Source organism: Crocuta crocuta, unplaced genomic scaffold, assembly GCF_008692635.1.
Source record: "Crocuta crocuta isolate KB4526 unplaced genomic scaffold, BGI_CrCroc_1.0 scaffold396, whole genome shotgun sequence".
NCBI lineage: Eukaryota > Metazoa > Chordata > Mammalia > Carnivora > Hyaenidae > Crocuta > Crocuta crocuta.
The window spans coordinates 1,313,981-1,326,897 of record NW_027533259.1 but is presented as its reverse complement, the minus strand read 5'-3'; the positions used below and the strand labels follow the sequence as shown (position 1 = coordinate 1,326,897).

At 39.9% G+C, this 12,917-nt stretch overlaps 1 protein-coding gene across 1 annotated transcript in view; it reads right to left on the bottom strand.

Moving 5' to 3' along the window:
* The window catches only part of LOC144217420 (uncharacterized), a 61,243-nt gene extending 48,332 nt beyond the window's left edge, over nucleotides 1-12,911 (bottom strand). The window contains exon 1 of the mRNA XM_077746975.1: nucleotides 11,816-12,911. Coding sequence (XP_077603101.1) covers nucleotides 11,816-12,124 — 309 coding nt within the window. The 5' untranslated portion in view covers nucleotides 12,125-12,911. The remainder of the gene's footprint in view (nucleotides 1-11,815) is intronic.
* Between the last annotated feature and the right edge of the window lie 6 nt (nucleotides 12,912-12,917).

Below are 12,917 nucleotides of genomic sequence, written 5' to 3'. Positions count from 1 at the left end.
GGAGCCTACTTTGGATTCTGTGTTTCCCTCCCTCTGCCCTCCTCCTCTGCACTGTTTGTCTCCTCTCTCCCCCAAACATAAAAAAAAAAAAAATACCCCTCAGAAATATTTAACTTAAGCATTAAATGACTGGATTTGTATAAAAATGAAGGTAAAGGAAAGAAGGATAAAATCTGAAAATACCTAGGAAAATAAAGTACTGAAACCTGAGTTATCTTGAGGGGCATCAATTTCATTTTTTTTTAAATATTTTTTTATTTATTTCTAGGGGAGAGAGAGAGAGACAACGTGAGCAGGGGAGGGTCAGAGAGAGGGAGACACAGACTCTGAAATAGGCTCCAGGCTCTAAGCTGGCAGTCAGCACAGAGCCCGACATGGGGCTCGAACCCACGAACCGCGAGATCATGACCTAAGCAAAAGTCGGACGCTTAACCGACTAAGCCACCCAGGCACCCTCCAATTTCCTCATTTGTAAGGAGAGCTAAATCAAAACTCCATTTCTATTCCTAAAAACAAACTGCTCTAAGATATACCATAAAAGCAAAGATAATGCAAGTTCAGCTAAAATAAAGTATAAACGGTATTCATTCTTAGCTAGTTCTGACATTTAGTTATATATTTGAATATCTAGGAAAAAGGAATTTGGTATCTAACACTGCTGTCCCCCACCCCAAATGTTTTGAAACACACAATATAAATACAAATAAATATAAAGCACACACAAATGAGCCACTGGATATAAAAGGCCTATAAATCAAACTTAATTTTTCAAAATGTTTAACTGTTGGGAGTCAGGAATCTTCAGAAAAAAGGAATAAGCTATAGTAATTTAGAAGTTGTCCAGAAAACTGTATTTGGTGACATCTTACATGATGAAACAAGGACTTAGATGTATCTTTATTTGAAAAAATGTTTTTTAATGTTTATTTTTAAGAGAGAGTGTGAGCGGAGAAGGAACAGAGAAAGGGAGACACAGAATCTGAAGCAGGCTCCAGGCTCTGAGCTGTCAGCACAGAGCCCAGCCTGCAGGGCTTGCACTCAAACTGTGAGATCATGCCCTGGGCCAAAGTTGGATACCTAACCGACTGAGCCACCCAGGTGCTCCTACAGATCTTTATTAAAAAAAAAAAAAAAAAATCTTAGAAGTTCATACGGGGGGGGCTGGGTGGCTAAGTCGGTTAAGTGTCCGCCTTTGGCTCAGGTTCGTAAGTTTGAGTGCTGACAGCAGAAAGCCCACTTCAGGTCTTCTGTCCCACTTTTCTCTCAAAAATAAATAAAAAGTAAAAACAAAACAAATACCCGAATGATGCCACAGTTTTTCCTCTTCCAAGTCAATGTCCTAACCTAACTGGGTATTATTATATAAGTTGCTTCTACTTTCTAATGTGTGTGCTCCCACTTGTATAAATGGTTAAGTTCTTCTGAAATACACACTATAAAATAGTGAGACCATGGGAAATATGCCATGTCTATATAGGACGATATTCAAGTCATAATCACAACTTTGTTACAGCAGTTTTATATGGCCAGATAATGTAATGTTTAACAATCACCTCTTGGTTATACAAGGATAGCATTTATATGTTCCAACAATTTGATTGTTAGGATTTCTGCTAATTGCCAAATGTATGTATTTTGTTCTAAAGCCTATTTAAAAAGTTTAAAAATATACTTGGCGTGGACATAATAATGAATGTACAATATACAAACCTGAAATTTGAAGCCTCTTAATAAACGTTCTGGGGTCTAGAATTTTAGTAAGGAAAGCTGGTGTCATGGTGTGTTTCCTGATGCAGCAGCAAAATCACAAATTCTGGCTTCTACTATATAGGAAGACACAGGTTGCCTGTGCTACATGTATTTTCAGCATAAAATTTAAAATGTCGTAACTCTACTAAATCCATGTTATTAATACTATCAATTATTCATCTAATGCTGTCAAGCACTAAGCTATACATTCAGACTGTGTAGGTTGTAGGGGCACCTGGATGACTCAGTTGGTAAGAACATGCAACCCTTGATCTTGTGGTTGTGAGCTCAGGCCCCACATGGGTGTAGAGATTACTTAAAAATATAATCTTAAAAAGAAAAAAAAACAAAGAGCATGTGTTTTAACAGGTGAGCATAACTGGGAAAGGAAAGTTGTCAAACTTGCTCATACTTGCTCTCTCATTCCCTTTTCATGTCCAACCAGAGAGAAAAAAATGCAGCAAGAAAAGAATGTGATAAGAAATCAAATACTTTTTCTGACCCTAATCCCACCGAAAACTGAGGTAAAGGAGATTAGGAATAAGATCAATAACCTGATGTATGACACACTTTTTACTAATGGTCCAATTTTTCATTTGGAATTAGTTGGCACTATCTGGGTTCCAGACCTATCCTGAGACTTATGCCAGTCATTTCCCCCTTTGAGAATATTTTCTCAAAACAGAAAAGGAAAAGAAAAAATAATGAGAGGCTTGGGTTCATTAGCAAAGGACTCTTTAAAAAAAAAAAAAATTATTTGGTCACAATCCACCCTCTTTTCCAGTTTTTATCTCTCAAGGTACTGCGTACAAGTCTAGTCAAACTGGTTTCCCATATTTTAAACACGTGTTGTCTATCCCTGTTCTATGCCTTCGCACATAAAGGTGTGCCAACTACAAATACATTGTGCTTCACTGCCCCTAACCTGTCACTATTGAAATCCAAATATTTTGCCTCCTAGTCCAAAAATTTGATTTTCTCTGACAAACACATTACCTGTGAATGGGGGTTCTGCCTGAATGCTTATAGCACATACCCATATGGCTCATTCCTAAACTACATTATGCGCTAATACTTTAAGGGCCCAGTCCTAGACTGAACAATGACAGATGCACAGAAACCAGACTGAGTGCTAACATCACTGGCCAAACAAGTCAAAAGTGGGGGGAAAGATCTCAGTTTTAAACATTATGGTATAGAATAAATCAGATCATGCTGAATTTCATATTTCACTGACTTGCTATTACAATAAACAAAGTATGGCAAAATTTCCAAGCACCTGGCATCAAATGAGATTACCTGTTATTTGTGCAACAAAACTAGGTGCCCATTATATGCCATGACTTTGCACTTCAGCTACAAATATGAATGAGACACTGCCTATCACAATCTCCTATATGAATAGAAAAGAGGAACCTAAACCTGACAATGTGATAGGTACAGAAACAAGAAAAGGGAAGGTCTCATTTTCTGGAGATAAAAAAATAATTGACAGTTTATAACAAACCCGTAATTGCTCCTGGAGCTCTCACTTCTCATTTAATCCTTATTACTAGTATGATAAAGTAGTTACTATTTTACCTACACCATGGATTATAAAACTAAGAAGAGCAAAGTACCTAGTTTCACTGAAGTGGAAGAGCAGATAGTAAAACTTCGGTTGTTTTAACTTAGTGGTGTTCATGATCCTCAATCTTTCACGAACTAATTGGAGTGGCATAAGCAAAAAATATTTGTTTTGGAGAGATATTTGATTATATGAATTAAGCTAGAAGTGTAAAAGAGAATCATTATCAAAAAACATTCAAGAAGGAAAGTTGAGAGAGAAATAGTTCAAGTTTTGAATTTGTTTAGTTTGAATTCTGGAGTCCTCAATAGGTAACGATGTGGGAAATGACTACCACAATTGGTGAAAAGGTGGCTGGGGACATAGCACTGGGAAAATACCAACAGTTAAGCAGCAGAAAAAGAAACTCAATAAAACAGGAAAGACAAAAAGTTATCACTTAGCAAAGAATATTTAATATGTAAACTAGAGAGTTTCAACAACGTATATTCTAAGGAATAGAAGACCACCCACATCTGGAGCAATTAATACAGAACTTGCACAGAATGTTACAAATACAGAGAATTTAATATAGTCTTTCCTTATTCCTTAGGAATAAGAATATTTACCTAGAAGACTGAGTTAGTGGGCAAAGGGAGCCAGTTAGCTTTTAGATATTTAAAAAACCCACAGGTGCCTGGGTGGCTCAGTTGGTTAAGGAACCAACTCTCGATTCCGGCTCGAGTTATAATATCACGGTATTATGGGTTTGAGCCCCTCTTTGGACTCTGTGCTGACAGCACGGAGCCTGCTTGGGATGCTCCCTCTCTCCCTGCCCCTCCCCCAGGCTCACTCTCCCTCTCTCAAAATAAATGAACTTAACACAAACAAACCCCCTCCCCCCCCCGAAGATGGCACGAGTGAACGCTGAGTTCTGATGTTGTTACAAGATCTCCTCTTTTAGTAATTTTTTTAAAGGACTCTTGAATCATCTTTTTGATGTATCCTTACATTTTTACTCCCATTTGCCCTTTAACTGGCCATAAAGTGAGAACATGCAAATAAAGAGAGTAGCCACAGAGTAGATACCTAGCACAGATGTGGTCAGATAAGTTGTGTTTGGGACAGAAGAGAGATGCCTACACTACCATACGATTATTGTTATCATCATATGAACTTGAGAATAGAGAAAATTTTTTGCTGCCTTTTCATTCTGTAGGTTTCATCCGCAGAATGAGAAAAAAATGGGCATTTCTTGCTATCTAAAATATGTTTCTTCAGAAAGCAGTAGTCACCTTAGCATAGCCTTCCTTCATGAAAAATTTAAGTACTGGGATAAGACTAAACTAGAGGAATAGGTTCCCTCTCTATTTAAAAACATTAAAGTTTGTGAGAAAGATAACAGGAACATTATATACATTGGGCATAATGTATATGTGATAGAGGTGCCAAGAGGCCATAGAGTGGATTCATTTTTAACATGTAAAAAGATTTATAAATTCCTACAAGGTTAGTTAAGTTCTGACCTAGCTATAAGAATTCAACTGTCTAACAAATCAGTATCAATTTTCCTAGTCCAGATATATTGCTAAACCAACTTGTGCTCACCAAGTGTTTATGTTACTTTACCTTTCAGGAATCAAATCATTGGTGGTGGAAGCACCATGGTTTGAAAAGGTTAATTAAGCAGTGAGTGTTTTTCAGAGTTATCAGAACTAATTTATACTATTTTACTAAGGAAGGAGAAAACCTAAATTAGGCGAAGAAATCTGAAAACCTCAGGTTTAAAAACACAATAAAATACTAACCTAAGACAGCTAAGCTTGAAGAAATTTCCACTCTGGGTACCTCAGTACGTTAAATGCCTACCCTCTTGATTCAGCTCAGTTTATGCTCTTGCAAACCATGGGATGGAGTCCGGGGTCCAGGCTCTGCACTGACAGTGCGGAGACTGGTTGGGATTCTCTCCCTCTCTCTCTCTGCCCCTCCCCCACTCTTCCTCTCTCTAAAATAAACATTAAAAAAAGTACTTTAAAAGGCTACCATCTTTGTGCATTATGGAATAATCCAACAGTAAAAATAGTTATAAATAAAATACACCTAGGTGGCTCTGTCTTTTGGGGGTTGGGCATCCAACTTCCACTCACATCATGATCTCACAGCTTGTGGGTGTCAGCCAGGCATGGGGCTCTGTGCTGACAGCTCAGAGCCTGGAGCCGGCTTCACATTCTGTCTCTATAGCTCTATGCCCCTTCCCCCACTCACGCTGCCTCTGGCTCTCTCTCAAAATATAAACGTTAAAAAGACATTTTGTTATTACTCTTACTATGACTAACAAGACTCAGGTAATTAAGTATGTACTGGCACGTCATTTATTTACTCATTTTATTTTTTCCAAAAATAATTTTATTTCTTAAAATTTTGAGTGTAGTTGGCATATGCACAATGTTACATTAGTTTCAGCATACCACATACTTACTAAGTTTATACATTATGGCACAAATGTAGCCTGCTGTCACCATGCAAGAATATTACAATATAATTAACCATATTACCTATGCTGTATCTTCTTCTGTGACTATTCATTCCATATAATTTTGTCACCTAAAAAAGGAAAACAAATGGAATCCATTCCCTCTCCTAGGTCTAAAATGTAGACATGTTCACTTTCTAGCTAGATCTACTAAGACTGAATATATTCAGCTTTGACACTCATTCTTTTAAAACGATTATTTTTCTTGAAAAACAGTTCTTTTTTCTCTCCAAATCCTGGCAACATGTATGGATATTTCTGTAATGTCTTACATACCTCCTCCTTTTATTTTATTACTCCTACTTTCCTTCAGGATCTTACTCCATCTACATTAAGGGCTCTTAACAATCAGTCCCTTCCCCTAAGGTTGAAGGTAGGTAAGATTATTATTTTTTTAATGTTTTATTTTTGAGAGAAAGATAGAGACAGCATAAGCAGGGAAGGGTGTGAGAGAGAGAGAGAGAGAGAGAGAGAGAGAATCAGAAGACAGACCCCAGGCTCTAAGCTAGAGCCTGATGCGGGTCTCGAACCCGCGAACCGCGAGATCATGACTGGAGTTGAAGTTGGACGCCTAACCGACTGAGCCACCCAGGCGCCCCAGAAAGTAGGTAAGATTTAAAACAAACGTAATATACTTCACTGTCATGTGTCTTAGCTTAAAACGAAGTCTTCATTCAGACAATGTAACTAAGACAAGGAATATAAACTTTAATAAGGTCAGAACCTCAAGTAAGATTAATTAGTAACTGAGTATTAAATTTGTTTGTGGGCACTCAGCATTCCTTTTTTTTGGGGGGGGGTGAAGGGATTCACTAGCAGATAAAGATTTCTAGTGCTTAAATTTAAGCCTTTCCAACATTTCCTCTTCACTTTCACTAAACTAGTATCAACGAGCTGGTGTGGCTTACTTTGCTAATTTAAGACTTTATTTCATTTTTTATCTCCACACGCAACGTGGGGTTCAAACCCACAACCCCAAAATCAAGAGTCCCGTGTGCTCCACTGTCAGAGGCAGCCAGGCACCCCTTACTCTAATTTAAAACAAAAACTCTTGTTATTCCCAAATCCTTAATTCCATTTGTTATTCCCTTACTATTAACCAATGATCTTTCTTTTTTTTGATGGTACCGGTCAGCAACAAACCAACCTATACACAAAGAAATGGAAGTGGCATTAAAATTTCACTGAATTCAAAAAGGTAGAATAAAGGTTGGGAGAAACTAGTAAGTAAACATTTTGACAGATATAAATGCTTCAAAAGTTGTAATTACAAAGCAGTTTATCTTGTCAACCTAACTAAAAATGTAAGGCCTAGGAATGTTTTGTGGGTTTTAAATACAGTAGTAATACAAATTATTTTGTTCATGTTAGAGCTGAAGTTCCTATCTGTCCCAGGAACAAAAGTAATCAGAGGGTAAAAAACAGATTATAGCTTTAAATCTGAGACACAAGTTATCAATATACTTTAGGAGGGCACTTTAACAATACTTTTGAGGATAAAAATAGTAAAGTGACATAAATCGCTTGGAATAAATAAGGTATAATTTAAACTCCATTTAAGTTTCTGTTGTATGAAATATTTATTCTAGTTCGATAACCAAATTATTAGGATCAGTTCTGTCAAAGAGATAGTTGTTCAGTGAAGGAATATGTTGTACGTCAAAAGGATGATGCTGACCCATACTGCTGTTTCGTGGTGTGCTTACAACAAACAACCCCAAATCCAATTTTCTTTTATAAAAAATACAAATGCAAGATAAACTCTGCATACTTCAATGCTTATGGCAAGCAGAGCCAACGAAGGGAAAATGTCATAAAGTTTAAGAAAACAAAACACAATCACAAGCTTTAAATAGGACATAGTCGGTAAACTAGGAACATTCCAGAAATTTTGTTGTTTAAACTACCATTCACTTCAAGCAAAGAAAGGACCTCCAAAATATTTTTCAGCTCTTCTTGGCTGGCTCCATTTTTACATCTGATGCTGAAGTTCACAGTTTACACAGAGTATTAAAAGCCCTTTTTGCTTTATCTAATGTTAAATCAATCCAGAGAACAGAATGGTGGGCTTTATAATCTTTTGTTAGTTTTCTATTTGGTTCATTCAGGTAGAAGCAGAAGAGTTTCTCTACATTCCAATTCAAACTCCATACTTAATAATGCTTCAAACCTGAACTGAACAATTCAAACAGGGTTTACAGGCCTGATCTTTTCGAAGAGCAGAGAGCAGGTAGCTTTCAAATGTTTTCTTCCTTTTCAAAAAAATTTTTGAGAGCGAGCGAGGGAGCACAAGTAGGGGAGGGGCAAAGAGTGAGAAAGAGAAAACAATCTGAAGCAGCTCTAGGCTTTAAGCTGTCAGCACAGAGCCTGACCCTGGGCTCAAACTCAGGAACCATGAGATCATGACCGGTGCTGAAGTCGGATGCTTAACCGACTGAGCCACCCAGGTGCCCCTGAAAAATGTTTGCTGAATACTCAAGAATAAACTTATTTTCTCTCTTAAGAAAAGCAATCAAGTAATCCACAACCCAGTAAGTCTTCTGAGCACTGTTTACAAATAGAGATTTCAGGTTTAATATCAACCTAACACCTTGGCCTGAAAGAAAGAGCATTATATTCATTTTTTAGGAAGTTAAACTAATCAAGTAATATGCATTTAACACCAGTATTTTAAGGTCTATTTAATGATCCAAGTTCAATTCTCAAACATAAATCTTTTCATTCTATACTAAAGGCCACTAAAATCAGGGGTGGGGCAGAAGAAAATTCCATATATAAACAAAATCCGAGGGTGCCTGGATGACTCAGTCGGTTGAGTGTCTGACTTCAGCTCAGGTCATGATCTAACCTCTGGTGAGTGCCAGCCTTGCATCAGGCTCTGTGCTGACAGCTGAGAGCCTGAAGCCTGCTTCAGATTCTGTGTCTCCCTCTCTCTCTACCCCTATCCAGCTCACACTCTGTCTCTCTCAAAAATAAACCTTAAAAAAAGATTAAAAACCAAAAAAAAAAACAGTGAAAGTCTGTTTTCTTGCTTTGAACTTGAATTTCAAAAGACAGACAAGGGCTACTCAAAAATACCCCAAAAGGCTTTAATAGCAGACATAAAGGTCATAAGCTTAAATCTGATTCCTAGAATTTTTATTGCAGAGCTTCATTTTACATGCAATTTAGTAAGTCCTGTTATTGGAATGTCAACTTCACAATACATACATGTAGCTACTAGAGGCTGGCAGATGACAGCAAGAAAAATCACAAAACCTAAACTCAAGAGCAAAACAAATGGGCCCTATAGAAGCAAAGCAAGCAATAGTACATACCTTGATATACCCCAAACACATCAAGGAAATATAAACCCAAAAAAATCAGTTCATATATTGTTAAAGTATGTAGGTTAAACTGTTCTCTAGGTTTGCCCGCCATCTTGTTAAGTCAAAGGAGAGGAAACCTGCTTGTGAGCCTCCCTAAACTTTGATCTCCTTTCCAAAACCTGGTGGTCAAGGGTGTTTTTGAAAAAGTGTGAAAGCTGCATTCTACGGTTCGGACTATACACTCTATTACTAGAGTGTTATCTACCTCAAAAACAAACAAAAAAACCCGAAAAAGCTTGTACACCTGAATGCCAACAAAAGTGTCAAGCACTGGACTGAGTCATCAACCTCAAGAACTGGCTCATTTGCCTTGGGATTAAGGATTTGGAAGAGTTTTGGGAGGCAAAGTCTCAAGTTAACAGAAGTGTTAATTCAGGTAGTGTGGACAAAGACACAAAAGTATGAAATAGCACAGCACTTGGTATGTACTTTAGTCCAAAGGTGGATGTCTGAATCTAAAGCCAGTGATAAACTATTCCCATTGTAAAAGAGACGAGACTGTGAACAAAAATAAAGAAAGGATAGGGAATGGTTTACTTAAATAACGAAACATAAGAAGAGAAGCAAAAGTTTTTTGAGGGAATGGGTGAACAAAGTTCTTAGGAATCTAGTACAAGCTCAGTATTTTTATGGGAGCTCAGAAAGCCTGTGGTACCCTTCCCTGTAAACCTTAACTTTCCAGCTACAGCTCTGAGATGAAAATATAGGCTTTGCTGGGGAATAACAGGCATAAATAAAATTGCCCAAGGAGAACATGGAACACAAAGATAGTCGAAATAACTGCGAGTAGTATTTAAAATGCCACAGGAATGTAAAGAAAAACTAGAGCTCAAGATTTAGCAGTTAGGAATGAAGAGGACACATGCTGATGAAAAAGTCAAAACATGGATGTGTTTCTATTAGCTTGATATATGGCTTCTCTTCCTTATTAAGTCAGAGTGAAGCTAGGAAGACCATGCGACCTTAAAATCTGACTTCATATTTAATCCCTCTTCCTTAAGTCAAAATAAAAATTGCTATGACAGTAAAGGAGATATAACTTACACATGACAAGTAAATCCTCGAAGTTATTCAAGGGTTCTTATAAACAAAAGGCCCATTTTATATTCACAATGGACCTAAAACACACTTTGAACTCTAAAATCCTTGTTCTTCTTCTATATTAACAGTTTAATTAGCCTTCTTAGTTCATTCATATTGTTAATTCACTGAAAAAGCCACAGAAACTAGTAAGGGCTTAAGTACAAACAAAGTAAAAACTCAATCTTGTTTTCAAACTACCAAGTCCACAACACTAAAGGAAATAACATAACCTTGACCCCAGGTTAAAACCCATCTTTTCAGGTCCAGCAAACATTTCCTCCTAGCACCAGATATGTTTTGTCAAAAAGCAAGCCAGGTTTCAGTGCAAATGCCTTTGTTGTGGAACTCCCAGCTCTCCACCCAAGGGGAAAAGACTTTTAAATCTTCACTAGTTAATGGCTACTATGCTTGTCTGGCCAGCTGGGAATTATCAAAAACAAAATTAGTCTTTCTTACTGATCTACCAATATATATACCTTAATATCTTTTGAACTAAAGGTCTTCAACCAACAAGGTTTCTAAAACTAAAAGTTCATACTTCCACAAAAGTGATTAAAGATGAGGTCTTCATAATGGTGCAGGATTCTTAAGGAAGAACATTTACCGAAAGTGATTTCATCTTTTATTTTTTAAAAACCATAGTTAAGAAGGCGACAGAAAGACAAAGCACTTAAAACATCCTTACAACTTCATATAGATCACAACGCTATCGCTTTTATTATTTCTGATCACGCCTAAATTTAGGAAAAGCAAATCCACTAAGATTACACATTCTTGTAAAATACACAGATAAGGAGAATATGGGAGGAAAGTACAGAGGAAAGGAACAGAAAGCCTGAGAAAGGTCTTCAAAATTCAGACGGCATATTCCTTGTAACTTCGGAGATGCTAAGTGTTCCTGGGTGTCATTTACACCTTTTACATTTGCTTCTAAATTTAGGAAACACAGTTTCTACCAGGATCTGAGAAATTTTACGTTTTCTCTCAAAACAATTGATAACGCTTGACGTTGTGGCCCAGGAGCTAGTCTCTACTCAGTCCAGTGGCCCTCAGGGACTCATAGTAGATTCCCACATTAGGAACCTGCCACCTTACGTAAGTACTTTGCAAGGAGAAAGGTAGATAAGAAAATAGGGCACCAAACCTTCTCCTCCACCAACAGCCGTCACACCCAAAAGGAGTGTCCCTCCAGGGGCTTTCCCCTGGGAGCCGCAGCTGTAAGCTGTATGGGGGAGGGGAAGCGCTCTCAAACAGTCATCTCTTCCTCTTCAGGCCGCCAACGCCGACCGCACCACAGTCTCCTCCGCCCAAGCCCTTTCCCCTCCCCCGCCCCAGCCTGGGTCTGAGCCAAACCCCACAGGAATGCAGCCCGGTCACATGCGCTGCGGCGGCGGTGGACGTGCCTCTCCCCCCGCGCCCCAAGGAGACCCAGCGCCATCTTGCCCTGACGCAGTTACAAAAGTCATGAGAGAAATTGTGTCTCCTCGTCCGCGCCAGCTCCCCAAGGTTTCGCAGAGGCCGAGCCGGGGCCCTCACCTCGCGCAGGGACAGGAGAAAATACTCAGGGAAGAGCCTTGGGATTCTCTTCGCCACTGCTTGGGTTCCATATCGGCCGCGGCACCAACCATCACCATCGTCACTTCTCCCTCTCTGCCTGTGCAACAGCCTACCCCGACGGCTCTGGCCCCACCCGCTGCTGCAGCATGAGGTCATCGCTAGCCAATCACTACTAGCCCGACAGGACACATCAGGCACTGATTGGCCGCGTGGACCGCCTCTGCCTCTCCCCACTCCGCTTACCCAGCGCTCCGGGTCTCTGTGGAGCAAGAAGACGGAAACCGCCATTTCGGGGAAAGACCCCGAAAACGAGAACCGGAATCACGGTGTTATTTTAGTGGGGAAACCCTTGTTTTATTCTTTGGCCTCCCCCTTTCTTCTTCGAGATAACCGTCTCTCTGTCCCTCCCTCGTTTAATCACCGCCACATTAAGGAACTCCCGCTCCCCACCCCGCACATTGTCCCGCCGGCGGGGAAATCCTTCCCCGGGGCCAAGAGAAGTAGGAGGCAGCGACGGCAACTGCACCGACGGCAACGGCAGCTTTTTACCCCGATACACGGTGGCAGGGAAGCGGCGCTGACGGTGGCTGTATTTTTCCTGCTGCTTCTCCCCCCGACCTCTTCCGTTTCTCGCTCCTCCATCGAGACGGCGCTGGACGCTCCAGCTCCGCTTTTATCCGGTGCCCGGAGTCTGCGCACTGGAGCCTCCTCAGCCCCTAGTGGGCGTCGAGTGACACCCCAAACGAGTTCACCCAGCGCTGGAGGCCAGATTGGGGAGGGGGAGGGGAAGACGGAGACTGAGGTGGTTTGGGGAGTGGGAGAGTCCATCGTTTTTGGAGGGTGATGGGGGTGGGGGTAGGGGTAAGTCGTTCCCAGGGCCTGCGTCCTTATCCTTCCACCCAGCAGTGGCGTGCCCAAGCTCGCCGATATCCAGACTTGAGGGCTACTCAAGAAAAAGGGATAAAGAACCAATCCCACCAAATATCGAAACTTCCCCAAACCTTCTGTAAATTGTTGAGTGCATCTGTTCTGAAAAAAGACGGAGATTCTGCCCACCTCTCTGCTTCCAGTTGGCTATCTT